Genomic DNA, 27,666 nt, shown 5'->3' on the forward strand with positions numbered 1-27,666 from the left:
CAAGAAATCTCACAGGAATAAAGTGAAACCTGCAGGGACCAGCAGTTTGATCAAAGTAACCGGAGCAATGAGCCCACGGCACAGAACGGTTCTCCTGACTTGCGGCAACAATAAAAGTGGCTGGTTTATCAATCGCAGTGTTGATGAACTCAGTGCTAGAAACAGACTGCATCACAACAGCACAGTCAGAATATCCCAGTGGGGGCAGTCTATCCCAGTCAGAAGATGCAGTCTGGAGAGGGTCGGACATGCGGCAATGATACCCGTCCCTGGTCCCCAATTCACACAGGGAGTGGGAACCACGGACCCATTCCTGACACCCCAGACTTCTCCACACAAAGTATCACCATAAAGAGGGAAATACAGCAAGTGCCAATATTGATACTGACTGGAAACATAAATAATTACTCAACGTAATTCAAAAGGAGATAATTGAAATAATATAAAATGAAATAATATAAAGGAAATTATAGCACTGACAATTGGTGAACTTTTACTGTTCTACACAGGCTCTCAGGTGAACAGTGAAAGCTGCTGTGTCCTTAAAAACATTCCCTCACACGGGGCACGTTTCACGGCAGGTGTGAGCTTTCTGCTGAGAGAGATAAAAAAAGCTCTTCCCACAGACAGAACATGTGTATGGCCTCTCTCCGGTGTGGGTCCGCTGGTGTCGGTGGAGGTGCCCTGTCCGTGCAAAGCCCTTCCCACAGACAGAACATGTGTATGGCCTCTCTCCGGTGTGGGTCCGCTGGTGTTGGTGGAGGTCCCCTGCCTGTACAAAGCCCTTCCCACAGACAGAACATGTGTACGGCCTCTCTACGGTGTGGGTCCGCTGGTGTTGGTGGAGGTTCTCTGCCTGTGCAAAGCCCTTCCCACAGACAGAACATGTGTGCGGCCTCTCTCCGGTGTGGGTCCGCTGGTGTACATGGAGGTTCCCTGCCTGTGCAAAGCCCTTCCCACAGACAGAACATGTGTGCGGCCTCTCTCCGGTGTGGGTCCGCTGGTGTCGGTGGAGGTCCCCTGCCTGTGCAAAGCCCTTCCCACAGACAGAACATGTGTACGGCCTCTCTCCGGTGTGGGTCCGCTGGTGTAGGTGGAGAGTCCCTGCCTGTGCAAAGCCCTTCCCACAGACAGAACATGTGTACAGCCTCTCTCCGGTGTGGGTCCGCTGGTGTCGGTGGAGGTCCCCTGCCTGTGCAAAGCCCTTCCCACAGACAGAACATGTGTACGGCCTCTCTCCGGTGTGGGTCCGCTGGTGTCGGTGGAGAGTCCCTGAGTGTGCAAAGCCCTTCCCACAGACAGAACATGTGTACAGCCTCTCTCCGGTGTGGGTCCGCTGGTGTTCGTGGAGGCTCCCTGCCCGCGTGAAACACTTCCCACATTCTGCACATTCATGCCGTCTCTCCGTTATTCGTCCTGGAATATCACCTGACTTCCCTATTGCCCTCCTTCTGTCAGATGGTGTGAACGGACTCTGCTCACGTTTACTTTGTGGATCTGTGTCAACTCTGGGGGAAGAAGGTTGACCAGCTGGTGTTGGTCTGGAGGCTTCAGGATGCCTTCTTAAGTGCCTTGTAAGGTACTCCACCGTGGTGAATGCTACAGTGCAGTGAGGGCAGGGATGACAGTCTCCTTGGGTCACGCCGTCTACCGCTGGAGAAGGAAACAGAAATGATCATTTTCAGCAAAAAATCCACGCTCTGATTTGGAAGACAGATTAGTAAATGCTTCAGTGTTAATGGAGCTGCTCGGAGATGTTAATTGAAATAATTTACAGGCGTGACTAGTGAAAGATTGTGGGGAGGAGGGAGTTATCAATCACCAGATGATTCTGATAAAGACTCGAGGGGGATGGATTCTGTCTTTAATATCCCCAAGGAACAAGGTACACGTCAGCTCCAAAGACGTACAGGTATGTAGGTTAATTGGCTGGGTAAATGTAAAAATTGTCCCTAGTGGGTGTAGGATAGTGTTAATGTACGGGGATCACTGGGCGGCACGGACATGGAGGGCCGAAAAGGCCTGTTTCCGGCTGTATATATATGATATGATATGATAGTAAGTTTTTAAGAATTCTTCTAACCCTGTGTGATAACTGGCTTGTTAAAATGGGCAAGTGAAAAGCAAATTGCAGATGTCAAATAACATCATGAGCTGGGAGTTGCTGAGGACGACAGCAGGGCAAAGGGGCTGACTGCATCTTTGTAAATGCTCAGTGATTCAGCGTGAGTTGCTACAAGGATGTTTTGAATAAAATCAGTGCATCCACAAAGTTTTTGTGCTTCTGATACCTGCGACATCATTCAGCACAATTCTCTGCACTTCACTATTCTGCAAATTTCTCATCCTTACTACGACTGCTGCTTTGTTTTTGATCATAGTTTCTGACGTGCCACTTTAAACACCCGTAATTATTTTACAGTAAATTAGTTAAAGTTTGATTATGTTGAACAATCCCTGTTCCAGGCGTACACTGGCCCTATCCCTGACCTCTATCTCCGTCACATTGACAAGTGCATCGGTACTACCTCCTGCACCCATCCTGAACTCATGGACTTCATTAACTTCACCACCAATTTCCATCCTGCACTCAAATTCACTTGGACCATCTTTGACACCACCCTCGCCTTTCTTGATCTCAGTCTCCATCACAGGCTGACATCTATTACAAACCCACTGACAGTCCACAACTACCTTGTCTACACTTCTTCCCACCCTGCTTCCTGCAAAGACTCCATCCCCTACTCCTAATTCCTCCGTCTACGCAACATCAAGATGAGGGGTTCCCTACCAGGACATCTGACGTCCTCATTCTTTAGGGAATGGAGGTTCCCCTCTCCCATCAGAGATGAGGCCTCACTCCTGTTTCCTCGGTACCCCACAGCTCTGCCTTCCCCCCCTCTCCCTATTCGTAACTGAGACAGAGTCCCGCTAGTCCTTACCTTTCACCCCCATCAGCCCTCACATACAACACATAATCCTCCGACATTTTCGCCACCTCCAACGGTATCCCACCACTAGTCACGTCTTCCCATCTCCACCCCTTTCCGCCTTCCACAGAAACCGTTCCCTCCGCAACTCCCTGGTTAATTGGGCCCTTCCCACCCAAACCACCCCCTCCCCAGGTACCTTCCCCTGCAGGAGATGCAACATCTGCCCCAATACCTCCTCCTTCAAATCTGTCCAGGCACCCCAACAGTCCTTTCAGGTTGGGCAGAGGTTCACTTGCACCTCCTCCAACCTCATCTACTGTGTTCAAGATGTGGACTCTTATACATCGGCAAGACCAAACATAGACGGATTATGGCGATCGTTTTGCTGAACACCTTCACGCAGTCCGCCTGAACCTACCTGATCTCCTGGTTGCTAAACACTTTAATTCTCCTACCCATTCCCACACTGACCTTTCTGTCCTAGGTCTCCGCCATTGTCAGAGTGAGGTTAAACGCAAATTGGAGGAACAGCATCTCATATTTTGCTTGGGCAGCTTGCAGCCCAGTGGTATGAATATAGATTTCTCTAACTTCAAGCCACAGAATTCTCTGCCACAGAAGGTAGTTGAGGCCAGTTCATTGGCTATATTTAAGAGGGAGTTAGATGTGGCCCTTTTTGCTAAAGGGATCAGGGGGTATGGAGAGAAGGCAGGTACAGGCTACTGAGCTGAATGATCAGCCATGATCATATTGAATGGCGGTGCAGGCTCGAAGGGCCGAATGGCCTACTCCTGCACCTATTTTTTATGTTTCTATGTTTCTAACCCCGGCATTCCCTTTCTCTCTATCCCTCCCCCACCCATGTCGCACCAGCTTCTTATTTTCACATAAACAAACAGATAACAAAGGCCTGTTTCCCTTATTCACAAAATGCTGAAGTAACTCAGCAGGTCAGGCAGCATCTCAGGAGAGAAGGAATGGGTGACGTTTCGGGTTGAGACCCTTCTTCAGACTGATGTCAAGGAAGGATATAAGTGGAGACAGGAAGATAGAGGAAGAACTGGGAAGGGGAAGAGAGGGACAGAGGAACTATCTAAAGTTGAGGTCAATGTTCATACCACTGGGCTGCAAGTTGCCCAAGCCAAATATGAGGTGCTGTTCCTCTAATTTCCGGTGGGCCTCACTATGGCACTGGAGGAGGCCCATGACAGAAAGATCATACTGGAAGTGGGAGGGGAAGTTGAAGTGCTCAGCCACCGGGAGATCAGGTTGGTTAAGGCGGACTGAGTGAAGGTGTTGAGCGAAACGATCGCCGAGCCTGCGTTTGGTTTCGCCGATGTAAAGAAATTGACATTTAGAGCAGCGGATGCAACGGATGAGGTTGGAGGAGGTGCAGGTGAACCTCTGTCTCACCTGGAAAGACTGTTTCTGTCCTTGGATGTAGTTGAGGGGGGAGGTAAAGGGACAGGTGTTGCATCTCGTGCGGTTGCAGGGGAAAGTGCACGGGGTTCGGGTGGTTTGGGTAGGAAGGGACGAGTGGACCAGGGAGTTACGGAGGGAACGGTCTCTGCGGAACGCAGAGAGGGGAGGGGATGGGAAGATGTGGCCAGTGGTGGGGTCCCGTTGTAGGTGACGGAAATGTTGGAGGATGATTTGTTGGATACTCTGGCTGATGGGGTGGAAGGTGAGAACGAGGGAGATTCTGTCCTTGTTGCGAATGGGGTGAGGGGGAGCAAGAGCGGAGCTGCGGGATACAGAAGAGGCCCTAGAGAGTGCCTCATCTATAATGGAAGAGGGGAAGCCCCGTTTCCTGAAGAATGAGGACATCTCTGATGCCCTAGTGTGAAACACCTCATCCCGGGCGCAGATGCGGCGTAGACGGAGGAATTGGGAGTAGGGGATAGACTTTTTGCAAGAGACAAGGTGGGATGAAGTGTAGTCCAGATAGCTGTGCAAGTCAGTGGGTTTATAGTAGATGTCAGTCAGTAGTCTTCCTCTTGTGATGGAGATGGTGAGGTCCAGAAACGGTAGGGAGATGTCGGAGATAGTCCAGAAATGGTAGGTTTCGTTTATTATTTTTACTTGTTTGCATATCTTTCATTCATTGTTCTTTATCTCTCTACATCGTCGTTTAATATCTCTCGTTTCCCTCTTCCCTAACTAGTCGGAAGTGTCTCGACCCAAAACATCACCCATCCCTTCTCTCACGAGATGTTGCCTGTCCCCCTGAGTAAATCCAGCATTTTATGGCTATCTGCAGCATCTGCAGTTCCTTCCCACACAATTAAAGTTGCCTGCAGTTCCCCGATTTGTGCAGAATCCTCACGTTTTGGGTCTTGGTTTGACATCCACATTGTGGTCCATGTGATTCCCAGCTCCTTGGCATAGTCATCACCGTACCAGACCAGCAACTCGCAGTGAGGAGGAACCGGCTTGCAGGTCCTGTAGTAAATGTTGCCCCGGTGCTGGAAGGCAACAAGGTTCTGTTCCCCCTCCTTTCTGGCACAGTTCACAAATCTGCAACACAACAAGCACAGATAGAAGGTACAACAGTCACTTAAAATTATAAGTGAACACAGAACGTAAAGTATATCAGCAAAGTCTGTTGAATGGGAGATGTCCCCAGCCATGGTCCAAATTCAACATGAAATATTGTACACCCTTTGTCAGCACACTGCTGAAGGAAACTTGAACTTTGTTTCTCTTCCCACAGAAGCGGCCTGACCAATGCAGTATTTCCAGTCTTTTCTGTTTTTATGTCTACCTGGTATTACTGTTGTTGGTATTGTATTGATTACTTTCTATTTATCTGCATGTTATTGCGTTAACAGACTTGTTAAGCTGCAGGAAGTTAGAATTTCATTGTGGAACAATTAAACACTGTTGACCCTGGCTGTGTTATTTACAGGGAGGCAAAGACAGAGCAGCTGTGATGCAGCGTGGCGTGAATTGAGTTATTCTTCTCTTGGAATATTGGCTTCACGGAGATACCCCAGATTTTAACATCAAGACCTGATTTTAAACTGTGGCATCAGTCTCCCAGTCACAGATCAAGACATGACAGGCTGAATATTTGATGCAAAGTTTGCAGCATCAGGTGACATTCCAAGAGCATGAGGCTTGAGATAGGAGTTGTGGGTCATGGAGTGATCCAAGGAGAAAGGCTGGTTTAGGCAAGGAAAGCATCGCCCAGACAGAATGCTGATTCTTTCTGGATTAATGAGTAAAATGGACCATTTCCCTTCCCCAAGTCATGTATTTCCCATTCATCCCCTCTTTTAAACTAAATAGTGGGGGGAGCGGGATGTCAAATGGGATAAACAAAGATGGAGTTGAAGGGAAAGAGAGTATAGGAAAAGTTATGACCCCAGAATTAATGGGACAGAAAGCTCACGAAAGGATAGGAGAGAATGGCCAAGTGTAATAGGAATCGATGTGAAAGGTGAGATGAGTAATAGAAACATAGAAAATAGGTGCAGGAGTAGGCCATTCGGCCCTTCGAGCCTGCACCGCCATTCAATATGATCATGGCTGATCATCCAGCTCAGTAGCCTGTACCTGCCTTCTCTCCATACCCCCTGATCCCTTTAGCAAAAAGGGCCACATCTAACTCCCTCTTAAATATAGCCAATGAACTGGCCTCAACTACCTTCTGAGGCAGAGAATTCCACAGACTCACCACTCTCTGTGTGAAGAAATGTTTTCTCATCTCGGTCCTAAAAGACTTCCCCCTTATCCTTAAGCTGTGACCCCTGGTTCTGGACTCCCCCAACATCGGGAACAATCTTCCCGCATCTAGCCTCTCCAACCCCTTAAGAATTTTATATGTTTCTATAAGATCCCCCCTCAGTCTTCTAAATTCCAGCGAGTACAAGCCCAGTCTATCCAGTCTTTCCTCATATGCAAGTCCCGCCATCCCAGGGATCAATCTGGTGAACCTTCTCTGTACTCCCTCTAAGGCAAGAACGTCTTTCCTCAGGTTAGGAGACCAAAACTGCACACAATACTCCAGGTGCGGTCTCACCAAGGCCCTGTACAACTGCAGCAGAACCTCCCTGCTCCTAAACTCAAATCCTCTTGCGATGAATGCCAACATACCATTCGCTTTCTTCACTGCCTGCTGCACCTGCATGCTTGCTTTCAATGACTGGTGCACCATGACACCCAGGTCACATTGCATCTCCCCTTCTCCCAATCGGTCACCATTCAGGTAATACTCTGCTTCCCTGTTCTTGCTGCCAAAGTGGATAACCTCACATTTATCCACATTATATTGCATCTGCCATGCATTTGCCCACTCGCCTAATCTATCCAAGTCACTCTGCAGCCTCCTAGCATCCTCCTCGCAGCTAACACTGCCACCCAGCTTCGTGTTATCCGCAAACTTAGAGATGTTGCATTCAATTCCCTCGTCCAAATCATTAATATACACTGTAAATAACTGGGGTCCCAGCACTGAGCCTTGCGGTACCCCACTAGTCACTGCCTGCCATTCCGAAAAGGACCCGTTTATCCCTACTCTTTGCTTCCTGTCCGCCAACCAATTTTCTATCCACCTCAAAACTGAACCCTCAATACCGTGTGCTTTAAGTTTGTACACCAATCTCCTATGTGGGACCTTGTCGAAGGCCTTCTGAAAGTCCAGATATAACACATCGACTGGTTCTCCCTTATCCACTCTACTAGTTACATCCTCGAAAAATTCTATAAGATTCGTCAGACATGATTTGCCTTTGGTAAATCCATGCTGACTTTGTCCGATGATTTCACCACTTTCCAAATGTGATGCTATTGTTAAATCAAATTCTTTACCTTCAGTCTGAATAATCACACGTGATACTGGATTAGCACATCAGATTTATTCCACCATGGGGTTCTTCCCGAGAAGATCTCCAGACACAACACTAGTGTCTGAAGAGACCTCAACTCAGGGGAGGGGAAGAACAACTTCTCGCAGTCAGACAGTGTGAGAGAGGACAATAGCCCATCTCTTCTGTACACTCCTTATCACTCGTAAAGGGACAAACACATTCTGTTCCCAAGGATAACGTTTCTGCCACAAGCATCCATCTTACTGCTTTCCTCTAAAATAAGCATCCATTTTATATTAGCTAAAACAACAAAAGAAACCATCTTTACTACAACAAAATATAATATCTCTAATTGACTATACCAGCTAATAGCATAGATTCTCGCTATCACATCTTTAATAACTGACTAGCATTTTCCCCACTACCGATGTTAGGCTAACTGGTCTATAATCCCCCGTTTTCTCTCTCCCTCCCTTTTTAAAAAGTGGGGTTACATTAGCTACCCTCCAGTCCTCAGGAACTACTCCAGAATCTAAAGAGTTTTGAAAAAATATCACTAATGCATCCACTATTTCTGAGGCTACTTCCTTAAGCACTCTGGGATGCACCCTATCTGGCCCTGGGGATTTATCTGCCTTTAATCCATTTAATTTACCTAACACCACTTCCCGACTAACCTGGATTTCCCTCAGTTCCTCCATCTCATTAGACCACCGGTCCCCCGCTATTTCCGGCAGACGGTTTATGTCTTCCTTAGTTAAGACAGAACCAAAGTATTTGTTCAATTGGTCTGCCATCTCCTTGTTCCCTATGATCAATTCACCTGTTTCCGACTGCAAGGGACCTACATTTGCCTTAACTAATCTTTTTCTCTTGACATATCTATAAAAACTTTTGCATTCTGTTTTTATGTTCCTTGCCAGTTTTCCCTCATAGTCTATTTTCCCTTTCCTAATTAAGCCCTTTGTCCTCCTTTGCTGGACTCTGAATTTCTCCCAGTCCTCTGGTATGCTACTTTTTCTGGCTAATCTGTATGCTTCATCTTTTGTTTTAATACTATCATTGATTTCCCTTGTTAGCCACGGATGCACTACCTTTCCTGGTTTGTTCTTTTGCCAAACTGGGATGAACACTTGTTGTAGTTCATCCATGCGACCTTTAAATGCCTTCCATTGCATGTCCACCGTCAACCCTTTCAGCATCAATCGCCAGTCTATCTTGGACAATTCACGCCTCATACCCTCAAAGTTACCTTTCTTTAAGTTCAGAACACTTGTTTCTGAATCGACTTTGTCACTCTCCATCCAAATGAAGAACTCTACCATATTATGATCACTCTTGCCCAAGGGGCCCTGCACAACAAGACTGCTAACTAACCCTTCCTCATTACTCAATACCCAGTCTAGAATGGCCTGTTCTCTCGTTGGTTCCTCGACATGTTGGTTTAGAAAACCATCTCTCAAACATTCCAAGAAATCCTCTTCCTCAGCACCCCTGCCAGTTTGGTTCACCCAATCTATATGTAGATTGAAGTCACCCATTATAACTGCTGCACCTTTAGTGCATGCATTTCTAATTTCCTGCTTGATGCCATCCCCAACCTCACTACTGCTGTTAGGTGGCCTGTACACAACTCCCACTAGCGTTTTCTGCCCCTTAGTGTTTCGTAGCTCTACCCATATCGATTCCACTTCCTCCAAGCTAATGTCCTTCCTTTCCACTGCTTTAATCTCCTCTCTAACCAGTAACGTTACCCCACCTCCTTTTCCTTTCTGCCTATCCCGCCTGAATATAGAATATCCCTGGATGTTGAGCTCACAGCCTTGGTCACCCTGGAGCCATGTCTCCGTAATCCCAACTATATCATAATCATTAACAACTATCTCCACATTTAATTCATCCACCTTATTACGTAAACTCCTTGCATTGAGACACAAAGCCTTCAGGCTTGTTTTTACAACTCTCTTACCCCTTATACAATTATGTTGAAAAGTGGCCCTTTTTGATTTTTGCCCTGGATTTGTCTGCCTACCACTTTTACTTTTCACCTTGCTACCTGTTGCTTCTACCCTCATTTTACACCCCTGTCTCTCTGCTCCTGCTCCCATCCCCCTGCCACATTAGTTTAAATCCTCCCCGACAGCACTAGCAAACACTCCCCCTAGGACATTGGTTCCATTCCAGCTCAGGTACAGACCGTCCTGTTTGTACTGGTCCCACCTCTCCCAGAACTGGTTCCAATGTCCTAAAAATTTGAATCCCTCCCCCTTGCACCATTTTTCAAGTCACGTATTCATCTGAATGGATTAAAAGTGTTATATATGAATATGCAAAGTATAAGAAGTAAAGAGGATGAGCTTGAGGCTCAGTTAGAGATTGGTAGATATGACATTGTGGGGATTACAGAGACATGGCTGCAGTAGGATCACGACTGGGAACTGAATATTCAGGGTTATAAGTCCTATAGAAAGGACAGGCAGGTGGGCAGAGGAGGTGGGGTAGCTCTGTTGGGAAGGGATGAAATTCAGTCCTTTGTGAGAGGTGACATAGGGTCTGACGATATAGAGTCACTGTGGATAGAGTTGAGGAATTGTAAAGGTAAGAAGACACTAATGGGAGTTATCTACAGACCGCCAAACAGTAGCGTAGATATAGGGTTTAAGTTGCAGCAGGAGTTAAAACTGGCATGTAACAAAGGTTTGTGGTTATGGGAGATTTCAATATGCAGGCAGACAATAGGTGCAGGATGAGGCCATTCGGCCCTTCGAGCCAACACCACCATTCAATGTGATCATGGCTGATCATTCTCAATCAGTACCCCGTTCCTGCCTTCTCCCCATACCCCCTGACTCCGCTATCGTTAAGAGCTCTATCCAGCTCTCTCTTGAATACAATCAGAGCATTGGCCTCCACTGCCTTCTGAGGCAGAGAATTCCACAGATTTACAACTCTCTGACTGAAAATGTTTTTCCTCATCTCAGTTCTAAATGGCCTACCCCTTATTCTTAAACTGTGGCCCCTTGTTCTGGACTCCCCCAACATTGGGAACATGTTTCCTGCCTCTAATGTGTCCAACCCCTTAATAATCTTATACGTTTCGATAAGACCTCCTCTCATCCTTCTAAATTCCAGTGTATACAAGCCTAGTCGATCCAGTCTTTCAACATACGACAGTCCCACCATTCTGGGAATTAACCTAGTAAATCTACGCTGCACTCCCTCAATAGCAAGAATATCCTTCCTCAAATTTGGAGACCAAAACTGCACACAGTACTCCAGGTGCGGTCTCACTAGGGCCCTGTACAACTGCAGAAGGACCTCTTTGCTCCTATACTCAACTCCTCTTGTTATGAAGGCCAACATTCCATTGGCTTTCTTCACTGCCTGCTGTACCTGCATGCTTCCTTTCAGTGACTGATGCACTAGGACACCAGATCTCGTTGTACGTCCCCTTTTCCTAACTTGACACCATTCAGATAATACTCTGCCCTCCTATTCTTACCAACAACGTGGATAACCTCACACTTATCCACATTAAACTACATCTGCCATGCATCCGCCCACTCACACAACCTGTCCAAGTCATCCTGAAACCTCATAGCATCTTCCTCACAGTTCACAGTGAGACAGGGAAAATCAGGTTGGTTCTGGACCCCAAGAAAGGGAGTTTGCAGTGTGCCTTCGAGATGGATTCTTCGAGCAGTTTGTACTCCAGCCTACCAGAGAGATGACAATTCTGGATTCAGTGTTGTCCAACAAACCAGATTTAATAAGGGAACTTGAGGAACAGCTTGGAGGTAGTGACCATAATATTGAATAGTTTTAATCTGCAATTTGAGAGGGAGAAGGTTAAATCAGAAATGTCAGTGTTGCAGTTGAACAAAGGGGACTATGAAGGCATGATAGAGGAGCTGGCCAAGGTCGACTGGAAAAGGATCCTAGCAGGAATGTCGGTGGAACAGCAATGGCAGGAATTTCTGGGCATAATCCAGAAGATGCAGGATCATTTATTTCCAAAGAGGAAGAAAGATTCTAAGGGGAGTAAGCCAGAAGATTGGGGAACTTTCAAAGGACAACAGAAGGTAACAAAAAGGGCAATACGGGCTGAAAAGATGAAGTACGAGGGGAAGCTGGCCAGGAATATAAAGAAGGACAGTAAAAGCTTCTTTCAGTATGTTAAGAGAAAGAGATTAGTTGGGACAAATGTGGGTCTGTTGAAGGCAGAAACGGGTGAAATTATTGTGGGTAACAAGGAAATGGTGGAAGAGTTGAACAGGTACTTCGGATCTGTCTTCACTAAGGAAGACACAAACAATCTCCCACATGTACTAGAGGACAGAGGATCTAGGGAGACAGAGGAACTGAAAGAAATTTGCATTAGGCGAGAAATAGTATTGCGTAGACTGATGGGACTGAAGGTTGATAAATCCCCAGGGCATGATGGTCTGCATCCCAGGGTATTCAAGGAGGTGGCTCGAGAAATCGTGGACGTATTGGTGATCATTTTCCAATGTTCAATAGATTCACGATCAGTTCCTGTGGATTGGAGGGTCGCTAATGTTATCCCACTTTTCAAGAAAGGAGCGGGAGAGAAAACGGGGAATTATAGACCAGTTAGCCTGACATCGGTGGTGGGGAAAATGCTTGAGTCAATTATTAAAGAGGCAATAACAGCACATTTGACAAAAACGGCAGTAAAAGGATAAGTCCAAGTCAGCATGGATTTATGAAGGGGAAATCTTGCTTGACTAATCTTCTGGAATTCTTTGATGTGACAAGTAAAATGGATGAAGGAGAGCCAGTGGATGTAGTGTATGTAGACTTTCAGAAGGCCTTTGATAAGGGCCCACACGGGAGGTTGGTGAGCAAAATTAGAGCATATGGTATTGGGGGTAGGGTACTGACATGGATAGAGAATTGGAAGGCAGACAGGAAGCAAAGAGTAGGAATAAACGGGTTATTTTTGGAATGGCATGCAGTTGCGAGTGGAGTGCCGAAAGGCTCAGTGTTGGGGCCGCAACTATTCACCATATAAATTAATGGTTTGGATGATGGAATTATAAGTAACACTAGCAAGTTTACAGATGACACAAAGCATGAGGTTATCCACTTTGGTGGCAAAAACAAGGAGGCAGATTATTATCTCAATGGTGTCAGATTAGGTAAAGGGGAAGTGCAGCGAGACCTGGGTGTCTTTGTACAACAGGCACTGAAAGTAAGTGTGCAGGTACAGTAAGCGGTGAAGAAAGCCAATGGCATGTTGGTCTTCATAACGAGAAGATTTAAGTATAGGAGCAAAGAGGTCCTTCTGCAGTTGTATACGGCCCTGGTAAAACCACATCTGGAGTATTGTGTGCAGTTTTGGTCTCCTAATTTGAGGAAGGGCGTCCTTGCTATTGAGGCAGCGCAGCGTAGATTCACCAGGTTAATCCCTGGGATGGCGGGATTGTTATATGAGGAAAAATTGGACCTGTATTCACTGGAGTTTAAAAAGATGAGAGGGGATCTTATAGAGACGTATAAAATTATAAAAGGACTGTACAAGTTAGATACAGGAAAAATGTTCCCAATGTTGGGGGTGTCCAGAACCAGGGACTACAATCTAAGAATAAAGGAGAGGCCATTTAAAACTGAGGTGAGAAGAAGCATTTTCACCCTGAGAGTTGTGAATTTGTGGAATTCTCCGATACAGAAGGCAGTGGAGGCCAATTCACTGGATGAATTTAAAAGAGTCAGATAGAGTTCTTGGGGCTAGTGGAATCAAGGGATATGGGGAGAAGGCAGGCACAGGTTACTGATTGTGGATGATCAGCCATGATCACAGTGCATGGCGGTGCCTGCTCAAAGGGCCAAATGGCCTCCTCCTGCACCTATTTTCTATGTTTCTTTCCCCTCACTTGCCCACCTTTGTCCCACCCCACCTCTCTTTTCCAGCTTTATTCCCTTGTACTCCATCAGTCTGAAAAAAGTCCCACCCGAAACGTTGTCTGTCGATTCCCTGCACAGATGCTGCCTGACCCACTGAGTTCCTCTCACACTTTGCTTTTACTCCAAGATTCCAGCATCTGCAGTCTCTTGTGTCTCCTTTCTTAAATAACCCAGTTATTGCTTATTATTATGATAAGCATTAGTCTTTCCCTTACCTCATCCAGTTCGATTTAGATTCATCCTGTGCATCAATGTATTCAGTGTCATTGTTTGCCTTACTGATCTATAAAAAAGATATTTGGTTTAAAAAAACCCCACATTGATAAAGAAAACAAACGTGAAGCTTACAGTTCCCAGTTCCCTTCAACTAACAACCATTTCACCTATTTTACTTGATTACACTTTTATATCAGAGCACTCGAAAATTCCTGCGAATTAAATCACATGGCAAAGAAACTCCAAGAATATAATAAACATTTTGCAATTTCAAGGAGCTTTGTCGGGTTGTAATAGGTTTTAAAATTTTGGTAATATCACTGTGCTAATGATTTCTGATTAGTCAGAAACGTTCAATGTATTCTCAAACAAGGAGGTCGGACATCAGTGTGAAAGAGGGGCAGCAGAGCAGGAAGGAGATGGGGCACTGAGTCAGCTCAGAGATTGGGTGAGGGAGAGGGATGCCAGTCTGAGCAGTGAAGTGGGAATCACTGGAACAGAAGAGAAAGACAAAGAGCACAGACCCTTCAGTCTCTATTCACATTGACAACCAAATTAAAATGGAAACATGTAATTAAGAATCTAAGTTACAGAAATTATTTTCAGTTAGCTTCAAACTGTTTCTTTATTGGTAAGAAACTTGATGACTTTGATTAGAATATAAAATAAATCAGCTACAAAAAAATTGTAATAAAAACAGAGAGTTCAGGAGATACCCAGCATGGCCGGCAGCATTCGTGGAGGATAAAACACAGCTCACATTTCAGGATGATGATCTTTCTTCAACAAATGTTATCAAACCTGCTGAGCATTTTCCATGATGAACTATTGGAACCACTTACCGCCCATGAATACCCACTGATAGCAGCTTCTTCTTCATTTGAAACTTCTCCTTCATAGGGTCCAAAATAAATGCCCCTGGGAATAACCTTCCCTTCATTCCAGACGCCAAGACCGGCTTTACGAATTTTGGACGTGGCAATGCTGAGGCCCTCTGGTAGAGTTAAATGAGCTGTATCGGGGCGATTGCAATCAATGACAGTGTCCTTCATGAAGATTGGTTGGCCATGCACAGGGCATTCTTCAGTAAAAAATGTCTCACGTGCTTCACAAACTAAAACGGAAAATATAAAATTAAGAACTGATCAGGGTGTTGGCGTTATTGAAAATGGCTGCACTTGGTACTGAAAATGCTTGTTGATCCACAAAAGATGTTACCTTATTAAAAGTATTTCAGAATATAATACGACCATGATGTAGATGTTGTGCAGGAGATCTTGGAAAAATTACTCTTTCCAAAATTACTCTTCTGAGGAAGCATTGAAAATGTGAGAGATTAATAGTGGCCGATTTGTGAAGAATCCCTTTGTGATGTTTGTCCCCCATGAATATCTTCGGGGTAAGATGCCGCTATTAAATTCAAAATGGCTGCCGTGTTGAACTGAATGGATATTTATAAACATCAAGAGAAAAATCATGACCATGGAATATAATTTTGCATTTAGTAATAACAAGCATGATGTAATGCAGAGTATGTTTAACGGTAACAGTGCTGTAGTGCATGGAGTCAACTCCAAGAAAAGTGTTTTGAAGGATAAAAGTAAGTCTATTATGTGAACTTATGAAGCATTTGTAACAAGGCAGATGAATTAAGACCATTGACATAGGTGCAGGAGTAAGCCATTCGGCCCTTCGAGCCAGCACCACCATTCAATGTGATCATGGCTAATCATCCACAATCAGTTCCCTGTTCCTGCCTTCTCCCCATATCCCTCGATTCCACTAGCCACAAGAGTTCTATCTAACTCTCTTTTGAATGCAGCCAGTGAATTGGCCTCCACTGCCTTCTGAGGCAGAGAATTCTACAAATTCACAACTCTCTGGGTGAAAAAGTTTCTTCTCACCTCAGTTTTAAATGGCCTCCCCTTTATTCTTAGAATGTGTCCCCTGGTTCTGGACTGCCCCAACATTGGGAACATTTTTCCTGCATCTGCCTTGTCCAGTCCCTTTATAATTTTATGTCTCTATAAGATCCCCTCTCATCATTCTAAACTCCAGTGAATATAACCATAGTCTTTCCAATCTTTCCTCATGACAGTCCCTCCATCCCAGGGATTAACCTCGTGAACCTACAATGCACTGCCTAAATAGCAAGGACGTCCTACTTCAAATTAGGAGACAAAAACGGCACACAATACTCCAAATGTGGTCTCACCAGGGCCCTATACAACTGCATAAAGACCTCTTTACTCTTATACTCAAATCCTGTTGTTATGAAGGCCACAGCCTGCTGTACCTGCACGCTTACTTTCAGTGACTGGTGTACAAGGATACCAAGGTCTTGTTGCAATTCCCCTTTACCTAATCTGACACCATTGATATAATAATCTGCTTCCTTATTTTGGCCGCCAAAGTGGATAACCTCACAGTTATCTACATTATACTGCATCTGCCATGCATCTGCCCACTCACTCAACCTGTCCAATTCACCTAGCAACCTCCTAACATTATCCTCACAGTTCCCACTGCCACCCAGCTTTGTGTCATCCGCAAACGTGCTAGTGTTACTTCTACTTCCATCATCCAAATCACTTATATTGTAAATAGTTGTGGCCCCAGCACTGAGACTTACGGCACTCCACTCACACTGCCTGCCATTCTGAAAAGGACCCGTTATTCCTACTCTTTGCTTCCTGTCTGCCAACCAATTCTCTACCCATGTCCATACCCTACCCCCAATGCCATGTGATTTAATTTTGCTCACCAACCTCCCGTGTGGTACCTAATCAAACAACGGCTTTCTGAAAGTCTAGAAACACTACATCCACTTGCTCTCCTTCATCCATTTTACTTGTCACATCCTCAAAAAATTCCAGATGATTAGTCAAGCAGGATTTCCCCTTCATAAATCCATGCTGACTTGGACCAATCCTTTTACCACTATCCAGATGTGCCGTTATTACCTATTTAATAATTGACTCCAGCATCTTCCCCACCACCGATGTCAGGTTAACTGGTCTATAATTCCCCGTTTCCTCTCTCGCTCCTTTCTTGAAAAGTGGGATTACATTAGCTACCCTCCAATCCACAGGAACTGATCCTGAATATATTGAACATTGGAAAATAATCACTAATGCGTCCATGATTTCTAGAGCCACCTCCTTGAGTACCCTGGGATGCAGACCATTAGGCCCTGGGGATTTATCAGCCTTCAGTCCCATCAGTCTACCCAATCCTATTTCTCGCCAAATGCAAATTTCTTTTAGTTCCTCTGACTCCCTTTATACTCTGTCCACTAGTGCATCTGGAAGATTGTTCGTGCCCATTAGTGAAGACAGGTCCAAAGTACCTGTTCAAATCTTCAGCCATTTCCTTGTTACCCATAATAATTTCACCCGTTTCTGCCTTCAAGGGACCCACATTTGCCTTTACTAATCTTTTTCTCTTAACATACCTAAAGAAGCTTTTACTATCCTTCTTTATATTCTTGGCCAGTTTCGCTTCCTACCTCATCTTTTCAGCCCGTATTGCCCTTTTTGCCGTCTTCTGTTGTCCTTTGAAAGTTGCCCACTCCTCTGGCTTCCTGCTACTCTTTGCTATCTTATACATCTTTTCTTTTCGTTTTATTCCATCTCTAACTTCCCTTGTCAGCTACGGTTGCCTCCTACTCCCGTTAGAATCTATCTTCGCCTTTGGAATGAAATGATCCTGCATCTTCTGGATTATGCCCAGAAATTCCTGCCATTGCTGTTCCACCGTCATTCCTGCTAGGATCCCTTTCTATTTCACCTTGGCCAGCTCTTCTCTCATGCCTTCATAGTCCCCTTTGTTCAACTGCAACACCGACACTTCTGATTTAACCTTCTCCCGCTCAAATTGCATATTAAAACTAATTATACTACAGTCACTACCTCCAAGCGGTTCCTTTACCTTGAGTTCCCTTATTAAATCTGGTTCAATGGACAACACGAAATCCACAATTGCCTTCTCCCTGGTAGGCTCCAATACAAGCTGTTCAAAGAATCCATCTTGGAGGCAATCTACAAACTCCCTTTCTTGGGGTCCTGTATCATACTGATTTTCCCAGTCTGCCTGCATATTGAAACCTCTTTAACCACCCTACTAGCATTACCTTTGTTACATGCCAATATTAACTCCTGATGCAACTTGCACCCTATATCCAGGCTACTGTACCTTTATTACTTGCCAATTTTAACTCCTGATGCAACTTGCACCCTATAACTATGCAAAAAGAAAAGAGATTTAATAAAGTATACAATGTAGAAAAGTAAATGCATGGTTTGTATCTAAACTGCACTTTACCAAATGCAAGACAAGGTTGAGTTGGCCGGACTAATATAATTTTACATGAGTGCAACTGTGATGAACAGATTTGGCTCAGGGAATCATGTGGTGGAATAAGAGAGAAGGTTAATCAAAAATGTCAAAGAAAGAGAGCATTTCACAAAAGGGAAATCAAATATTTGTGTTGTCAAATTCAATCTTCATATAGAAAGGAAAAAAATGCTGAATTTGTGGGAAAATGAATTTGAAACTGAAATGAGTCTGGAAATGTTCTATCCAAGATGAATGCTGGTAATCCCAGCAAGTCAGAGAAGAATTATGGAAATAAAAACAGTGTTAGCATCTCACATTGAAGTTCCAACAAAGGGTCTTCCTCCTCAAACATTAGTTGTGTTTCTCTTTCCACAGATGATGCTGGATATCTTGTGCAACATGACAGAATTAACTGGTAGCTTTGCAATAAAGAATCCTTTGGGACTCCTTGTTTAAATGACAGGAACGTACATTGATCTTATGAGTGATGAAGTGAAAACAGAACATAGAGAAATATATTAAGCCATTTACTGATATATTAAGGTCAGATTGCTTAGATTAGGAAATTAAATGGAAAGTTATGACAGTTGGCAAATAGACATCTTCAAAGACATCTTCGAGCAAGGCACCTGCAATGTTTCCAAGATTATTGCTGACAAGAAGGTAGATGGCAAAATAACTCACAAAATGACATAGATACCCACAAAATGACATAGCAGGAAAAGTTAAAAGACAAGAAGATAAAGAAAGATTAACAATTCATTGTTCTTCCCACAATGTATCACAACAGTTTGATTAATATTTTTGGTAACGTCAGTTGGTCATACTGCACATAGCCCTACATTAATAATACACAAAGCAATACTCTTACATTCACATCCTTTATGATGCCCACAGTTACCAGGAAAGTGCCCACATAAATTGGACATGAACCACACTTTCTTTAAACAGTCACTGTCAGTTTACCGGGGAATCAATGTCAGATTCCAATGTCTGACAAAATTCCAGAAGTTAACATCAAATGTTACGGAAAGTACCAGTGATTAATGTTAAAAGAAAAAAATTCTTCATGAGTGAACACAATTTTGTGCTCTTGAACCAAAGCCCGCATTGTTCCACCATTGCACTGGCTACCAATGCACCATGCCATCACTTCAATGCTCCTAATGAAATATGGTTGCTTTGAAGAAATAAATTGGTTCCTTTGGACATACACAGGTAATCGTCATTACGGAGCTCCTGTTCTTTTGTATAGATGATCCTCTCTTTATTTCGTAAATTATAAATTATTTTGTCTGTCTGTTTGGTCGTTTCCTCGCTTGTAGATCCCAAAACTGAAAAAAGAAAGCTAAAAATAACCTAATTACATTGTTTCAAGTCAGGTAAGTGGTTGAACTGTAAAATATGGAAGTTAGTTACATAATATGCAACATGTTCTATGAATTGAATTGAATTGACATGGTGGTAGTCAGATGGTCATTATATCATCTCCATCATTTACTGGAATGCACAGGAGTTACTCATTTTGAGTTTTACTTTTACAAACAGAATTACCTGTTGCTCTTTTGATTCTTTTCATCAACACTGTGCCTTCCTTCGTTTCCTCAGCGGCTCCTCCCAAATCTCTTTTGCCCTCCCCTGTAATGACCTGTAAAGAGACATTTTGGTGCAAGCTGTGATTCATAAGGACACAAATAGATTGGCTCTACTTCTTCTCGATTATTTCTTCCATCGCATTATTAACTTGGATACTCAAATAAGCTACTAATAAAAGCAGTAACTGCCTTGTGTGCAATATTTCAGTGAACTCTCGTCTTTCATACTCTACTCTAAAAGGAAATTTGATATTGTCAGCAAATATGGGAAAATGTGGGAACAATTGTTCCTCTTTCAACAATAAAAACTTATTTGCGAAGGTTAGCACCTGACTCCAACAGCAGTGACGAAGATTTGTCTAAAAAGCAGTCATTTCTATCTTGTAGAAAATAAAATGCCAATGTAGAGCCACTCTGTTAATTCTCACATGTCCTTTATCCTGGGAATAATTTCTGTTCTTACCTTTACGACGGGCTTTCTTTTCGTATTCTTGCCTTTTGCATTCTTAAAAGGATGCCTAAAGATTCTGACTCCTTAGGAAAAAAAGTGCCACATCAGTGCTGCTTTGGAAAAGCACAGACTGTATCTCAATAGTTTGGCAATTCTGGATATATCTAATGTTTTAGAGTTAAAAATGGAAGCAACATATCACAAAATTTAAAATTAGGAAAAGTAAATTTACATTTCATAAATAACACATTGGGAAAAACATTTCCAATTTAACAAGTATCCTACCACTCCAAAGATAAGAATAAAATCACCCTTGCACCAGATTCCATAGGCTAATGGCCAAATTGATTAGAATCAATTATAGTTGAAAAACTGCATTTAATATTTCAAACAGATTTAAATTACGTTTTGCATTTTTTGTCAGAAGTTTAGGTGTCGAATCCTCATCTGATTCGCTAGATTCGTAGACTTGGGTTTGACGCCTTCTCCTCCGATTTGTCATGAATTCTGGCTTTGGTACATCCAATCCTGTGAAAAATAAAAATGCTCATCATCTGTTATGGCCAACTTCAAGTATTTATCTTCACTGAACTTAACAGTGCAAAGTGATATAATGATAACATTGCAATGTGATATTTCGACAGATATTTATCTGTCGAAATATCACTTTGCAATGTTATCATTATTTCCTCCAGAGTATTCATGCTATTATTCAATTGTCACGTCTATTTGACAAAGACAGCAAACAACCTTACAATTATTTTTCAGAGTTAAAGAAAAATCAACCAGCATGAAGAGTATGACAGATGAGAATGTGTATATTTCCAGGTCAGAAATCGCAATGACCACTCGTCCCTGTGGTAAGTGAAATCAATCAGAATTCTTCTTTCCATTCCTCCAGGTTTAAAGTAATGGCTTATTCTAGCTGCCTGTACTCACAGTGACACTTTGTGCCATGGTTGAGTAAATGGATTGAATAATGAACAACTAGGGCAACCCACCTCTTCATTATTGGGAACATTGACCTTTGTCCAATTTCTGATTTCAGGACTGTGACAAGTTGCAACATCAAAAAGCATAACTGTGCCCCAATGTCTATGGGGTTGTGCTATCCATGGTCACCATCTTCTGAATGACATAAAGCTTTGGTATTGATTGTAAAGTTAGTTCAATTTGAAATCACTGATGGAATTTTTGAATGTTGGTAAGGAACCTCTCCTGGAGGAAATAGTCATTAAAAGCAAAACTGTACATATCCTGCTGCCAATAATCTGGGACTAATCACAAGTCTGCTGGGTGTACTCATTTCATCAAAAGTTATAAGACAAATCTTACGGTTTGACACACGTAACCTGCCTGATATATTATTATTAACTCCTGCCTGATATATCAATGCCTTGCAAAATCAATAAATTTGCAAGGCATTAATATATCAGGCAGGAGTTTCTCCCTTGGGACCTTTCAAATTTTCCAATGACCAGTGGGGTTAAGTTGCTGCCTTACAGCGAATGCAGCGCCGGAGACTCGGGTTCGATCCCGACTACAGGTGGTGTCTGTACGGAATTTGTACGTTCTCCCCGTGGGTTTTCTCCAAGATCTTCAGTTTCCTCCCACACTCAAGATGTACAGGTATGTAGGTTAACTGGCTTGGTAAATGTAAAAAGAAATTGTTCCTAGAAGTGTATAGGAAAGTGTTAATGCGGGGATCGCTTGTCGGCGCGGACCCAGTGGGCCGAAAGGGCCTGTTTCCGCACTGTATCTCAAAAACTCAAAAAAGTGTGTGTGCACATAAAAATGAGGGCAGGAACAGATACCGCAACATTTACTCTCAACATTATCTTTCAGACATTTGTTTATTTTTTGAAAGAATGAGGGCATCACAGGCAGAGCTGGCATTTCTTGTTCTTTCCAAATTGCTCCTTGTGTGACATGGTGCAGAATGTGGAGGTTGTGGTGCTCCCAAGCACCCATTGCCCTCAACCTTTATGATGTAGAGGCTGCAGGTTTGGGACATGTTGTTATAGAAGTCTTACCACAAAGACTCCAGTGCATTATGGGGATAGTAAACAGTGCATTTCAGGTTGGAGAAACCAGTGTACTTTGGAATGAAGAGTGCCAGGCCTCTTGAGTGTTGTGCATGATCTCTTCCAGGGATGTTGAGATACATTTCAATGTCCACATTGATATCCCTGGTTTATTGGCAATCCCTTGGTGTAGAGGATCACTACTCCCATTCCAGCTCTGTCAGTTTTGAGAGAACTGATTCTGTAGGTCTTTGAGTAAGCTAAAGATTCTGCTGCTGATGTCTATATGAGTGAATGGCTTATGAGGTTGGGATCATGATATTTTTGAGACTCTTTGATTTCCTGAAGAGGTCAAAAGGCCTTCCAGGTTGTCCTCCTCAATCTTGAACAGCCATATATCAAGGATTCCCACAAATTAATTATGCTGTTACATTTTCACAAAGGGCAGCCATAAAGCATTTTCTGCATTCTGCAAGATCTGGAGCCTTGATGCCACTTTGTTCATCTGGGAGAAACCAATGCCGATGGTTTACATAATCCTGTCAATTAATTTGCAGAATTTTACAGAGAGCAGTTGGTTTATGTTAATTGTTGTCACGTGTTTGCAATACTGGGAAAAGCTTTAACTTGCATGCTATCCAATCAAATCACATAATACATCACAAGTAGAAAAGGTAGAGTGAAGGGAAAGATGGCAGACTGCAAAATATATTTCTCAGTATTGTCATGCAACAGTTCCAGAGAAAATCAACTAGGTTGGAGAATCGGGACTGTATCTAGCTTATCGAAGGACCATTCAGTAGTCTGTTAACTGTGGGAAACAGTGGCTGTTGTTTCAATGAGATTGGTCCACAAAGAATTGTTGGTAATCTTACGCCCAAGAATCATTTGAACTTTGGCACTATTGATGATGATTGGGGCATGTATTCTATCCTAAAGTCGAGAACTAGCTTTTCATCTTGTGACATTGAAGGGAATGTTGTTAATTTAACACTGTTACAAGGAACTCTTTCTCCTTCCAGTACTCTGTCTCCTCATTGTTCATGACCAGACAGCGGTGTCATCTGCAAACTTATAGATGCGTCATTAATGACACATTTGATTAAGCATCTACAAACTTGTGGAGCCTGTTGCAAGTAGTACCTGTCTCTGAGACATTAAGGAGAGCAGGAATTACTGTTGCACAGTGGACCAAACAGTTAGTCTCAGATTGGAGTCTGTATCTTCAATTACTCATTCCTTCACACAACAGAAATCACTGCCTGTGTTTTCCTCCAATGGTTTTTTCCAGACATATGGAAATATATTCCCATTTTCCAAGGCTCATTACGGAAATGTTTTGCAGGAGTGTGCTGTACTTGAGGGAGCAGTGACATGTTAAGAGAGGAACTTCAAGGATAAAACACAAAGTGTTGGAATAACTCAGTCTCTGGCATGCACAAGTGATGACACAGATTTGTTTGATCCCGATCCCAATTTTTCCAAATTATGTCAAGTTTATTGTTGTATGCATGTACGATGTAGATACAATGAAAGGCTACTTTGCAGAAGCATAACAGGTTTAGAGACGGATATACATAAAACTAATTATGTAGAAATTCTGTAAGACTGCTGCGAGAAGACTGTGCAACTCTACAAGACATCAGTCAAATTGCGTTGTTATGAAAAGTCTATGGTTGTGCAATAGGAATCACGGTTCCATTAGGATTGCACATATGGTTTCAAGAATATAATTGTCAGAAAGTAGCAGATCCTGGTGGTGAGACTTCAGGCTTCAGTACCTCCTACCTGATTGTAGCAGCAAGATGAGAGAACAGCCCGGATGAATGGGAACCTTGATGACCGATGCCGCCTTCTTGAGGTGGGTTCTCATGTAGATGCTATTGATGGTGGGGAGGTGTGTGCCTGTGATGGACTGGGTCGAGTCCACCACACCATACAGCCTCTTGCATTCCTCTGCATTGGATTGCCTTAGCAGGCCATGATGCAACCAGTCAGGATACTTTCTACAGTACATCTGCACAAGTTTGTTAAGAGTTCAGCTAGAGGTTATTGTTGCAGCACCATTCAACCAATTTCCCTCTCTCTCACATCCAGTTGCAAAGGAAGGCACAGAGAACCAGGTACTGGGCCTTACTGGTAATTTGGAGGGGATGATAGTGTTGAATGCCAAGCCGTAGTTGATGAATAGCTGTCTGACATGTATTCTCGATGGTCTACAGCAGAGTGCAGAGCCAGTGAGATAGCATTACTGTTGACCAGCTTTGAAAGTTCAAACTGAAGTGGATCCAAGTCATAAAACATAGAAAATAGATGCAGGAGGCCATTTGGCCCTTCGAGCCAGCACCGCCATTCATTGTGATCATGGCTGATCATCTACAATCAGTAACCTGTGCCTGCCTTCTCCCCATATCCCTTGATTCCACTATCCCCTAGAGCTCTGTCTAACATTTGTGAGGCAAGAGTGGATTTGCACCCTTGGCAACCTCTATTGGCACTTTATTACCGTGAATCTAAGTGCTACCAGATGGAAGACAGTAAGGTAGATCACAGTGGCCTTCTTAAACATGGGAACGATAGACCCAATGTTGGATCAGGTGGGAACCTTGAGCACAGATGCAAGAGGTTGAGGATATTCCTGAATTCTCAAAGTAGTTACTCGACACAGGTTTTTCGTACTCAGCCATGAACACTGTCTGGACTGGATGCTTGATGTAAACTCACTTTCTTGAAGGAAAATCTGCCAATGACTTCAGAGACCAAGATCACAAGGAAGAAGCCAACAGCAATTATGTTTATCAAAGAACAGGAATGTTCAATATCCTCAGACATATTGTCAAAGTATACCTGTGGAATGAAATGGTGAAAAGGAAGGATCTCACCAAGGACCTGGTCTCAGAAACCACAGATCTATTTAGTTTTCATGTGGGGAAAAAAAACTCATGTCAGAATGCATCATTAGAAAAGGGCAAAAAGGAAAAAAAAAGTAGACAAAATTTTGTACAAACCAACAGCAAGCATGGCTTCATAATTCCGCTTCACGTTCTTATAACGGAGCTTCTCCCAGTCACTTATTTCTTCAAACTCTTCCTTGGAAAAATAGCCAGCAATGTCTTTGAACTTGTCAGCATCCTGGAAAAACAAACATTGTATCTGATTTACTTTGGTGCATAATCTGTAATCATCAGATATGAATTCCAAAACAGATTTGAAAATATCATTTTTAAAATTTAATACAGGACAATTCCAGGATAAAGAATCACAACTTAAAATTAAAGGGTAACTTCTTCAGGATAGAAATTAGATATTTCTTCACTCAGAATATAGTGAGTTTTTTTTCTACGGTTGAAAGAAATCAGCTGTTAATTACATTCCAGGAAGATCAACACATTATTGATTCCAAGAAGTAATAAACCATATCACAGTAAGAGAGGAAACTGCATTTAGAGTGCAGGTCTGGCGTGATCTGCCTGAAAGGTCCAGACCCAAAATGTTGCCTGTCAAGATTCAAGATCGCAACTTCCAGCCAACAGACATCAGTGTCTACATTTCTGGCAATGAAGACAGTGACAATCATGGACTTCCCCCACACTGAAATCAGGAGCAGCACACAGTGGCTCCTGCAAAAACACTATTTAAAAAAAAAAAAATTGCCCGAGATAATAATCAGCTAGCCAGGCAGCATCTGTGGAGGTAGAAACGGAGTGAATATTTCAGGTTAATATTCTTTCCTCACAGCTGGGGAAAGTTGCCAGATGGAGACAGACAACTAGAAGGATGAGGGAGATGGTCTGAATGGCCTCCCAGATCAATATTAATGTCAGTGATCCACTTCAGAGACCATGGAGCTCATCCATTCCTCATTGACACCAATTCCTGGGGTTGTGATGATCTGTGAAGGAGCAGCAACATTTTCCCCGTTCCCAGGCTCCCGAGAGGACATTTATCCGGCATCTTCTGCCCACTCTCCAAGTCAAAGCTCCCTGGAGTCTCACCTCTGAGCCCTGCATCCCAGACATGGTCTCGTCTCCTTCAGCAGCACCTCGGTCTCCCTTCCTGAGCTCAGCCATTCACTTCACAGCTCACCTCGACTAAATCTCACCTCGGCAACACCCCACCTCGACTAAACCCCTCCTTCACTAAACCCCACCTCGACTAAACCCCACCTTGACTAAACCCCACCTCGATGAAACCCCACCTCGACTAAACCTGACACCTCGACTAAATCCTCGCCTTGACTAAACTTTACCTCAATAAACGTCGCCCCTCAACTAAACACACCTCACTACTATATTTCACCTCACACCTAAACCCCTCACCTCCACTAAATCTCACACCTCACGACTAATTTTCTTCTCACTCTTAAACCTCGCCTCGACTAAACCTCACCTCGACTAAACCCTTGCCTCGACTAAACTTTACCTCAAACCTCACTAAACCCTACCTCACTAAACCGCCTTGGCTAAACCCCACCTCACCTCAACTAAACCTCACCTTGTCTAAACCTCGCCTCAACTAAATCTCAATTAACTAAATTTCACTAAACCTCAAAACTCACTGAATCTCACCTCACTAAACTGCACAAGACTAAACTTTACCTCAACTAAACCTCCCGCCTCACGACTAAACTTTACCTCAACTAAACCTCACCTCAACCCAAACCTCACCTTGACTCAACCCCACACCTCAACAAAACCCTCTCCTCCACTAAACTTTACCTCACTAAACCTCACCTCACTAAACCGCCTTGGCTAAACCCCACCTCACCTCAACTAAACCTCCCACCTCACGACTAAAATTTACCTCAACTAAACCTCACCTCGTCTAATCCTCACCTCAACTAAATCTCAATTAACTAAATTTCATTAATGCGCAAAACTCACTGAATCTCACCTCACTAAACTGAGCAAGACTAAACTTTACCTCAACTAAACCTCCCACCTCACCACTAAACTCCGCCTCACCACTAAACTCCGCCTCACCACTAAACTCCGCCTCACCACTAAACTCCGCCTCACCACTAAACTCCGCCTCACCACTAAACTCCGCCTCACCACTAAACTCCGCCTCACCACTAAACTCCGCCTCACCACTAAACCTCCCACCTCACCACTAAACCTCCCACCTCACCACTAAACTCCGCCTCACCACTAAACTCCGCCTCACCACTAAACTCCGCCTCACCACTAAACTCCGCCTCACCACTAAACTCCGCCTCACCACTAAACTCCACCTCACACCTAATCCCCGCCTCGACTATTCGCCGCCACTCTCCAGCTCCCGCTATTTATAGCCCCCCCCCCCCGGCCGTTGGCGGCGCGTCACGTGAGCGGCTCCAACCAGAGCGCGGGTCACGTGGACAGCCCTCGC

The 27,666-nt window shown here is 43.7% G+C and overlaps 1 protein-coding gene across 1 annotated transcript; it reads right to left on the reverse strand.

Annotated features, from left to right (window-relative positions):
- On the reverse strand, positions 1–26,315 carry LOC144591398 (histone-lysine N-methyltransferase PRDM9-like). The gene is made up of 10 exons (XM_078395602.1): positions 26,292–26,315; positions 25,021–25,143; positions 23,415–23,445; positions 20,678–20,800; positions 20,285–20,355; positions 19,781–19,874; positions 14,731–15,002; positions 13,888–13,955; positions 5,260–5,450; positions 1–1,653 (listed from the first exon to the last, which is right to left on the reverse strand). The coding sequence occupies exons 1-10, from the start codon at positions 26,313–26,315 to the stop codon at positions 557–559; spliced, it is 2,094 nt and encodes a 697-aa protein (XP_078251728.1). The 3' UTR covers positions 1–556.
- Between the last annotated feature and the right edge of the window lie 1,351 nt (positions 26,316–27,666).

The sequence above is a fragment of the Rhinoraja longicauda genome, unplaced genomic scaffold (genome assembly GCF_053455715.1).
Source record: "Rhinoraja longicauda isolate Sanriku21f unplaced genomic scaffold, sRhiLon1.1 Scf000976, whole genome shotgun sequence".
NCBI lineage: Eukaryota > Metazoa > Chordata > Chondrichthyes > Rajiformes > Arhynchobatidae > Rhinoraja > Rhinoraja longicauda.

Bases quoted from the DNA above. Each gene is read 5' to 3' on its own strand.
- LOC144591398 (XM_078395602.1), bottom strand. From the start codon at position 26,315: ATGTCTGGGATGCAGGGCTCAGAG. The intron at 20,801-23,414 runs GTTTGTAGATGC...TATTTTTCACAG, and splicing joins ACTTGCAACAGGCTCCACAA to GATTGGATGTACCAAAGCCA. The intron at 15,003-19,780 runs GTAATTCTGTTT...TTTCCGTTTTAG, and splicing joins AAGAATCAAAAGAGCAACAG to TTTGTGAAGCACGTGAGACA.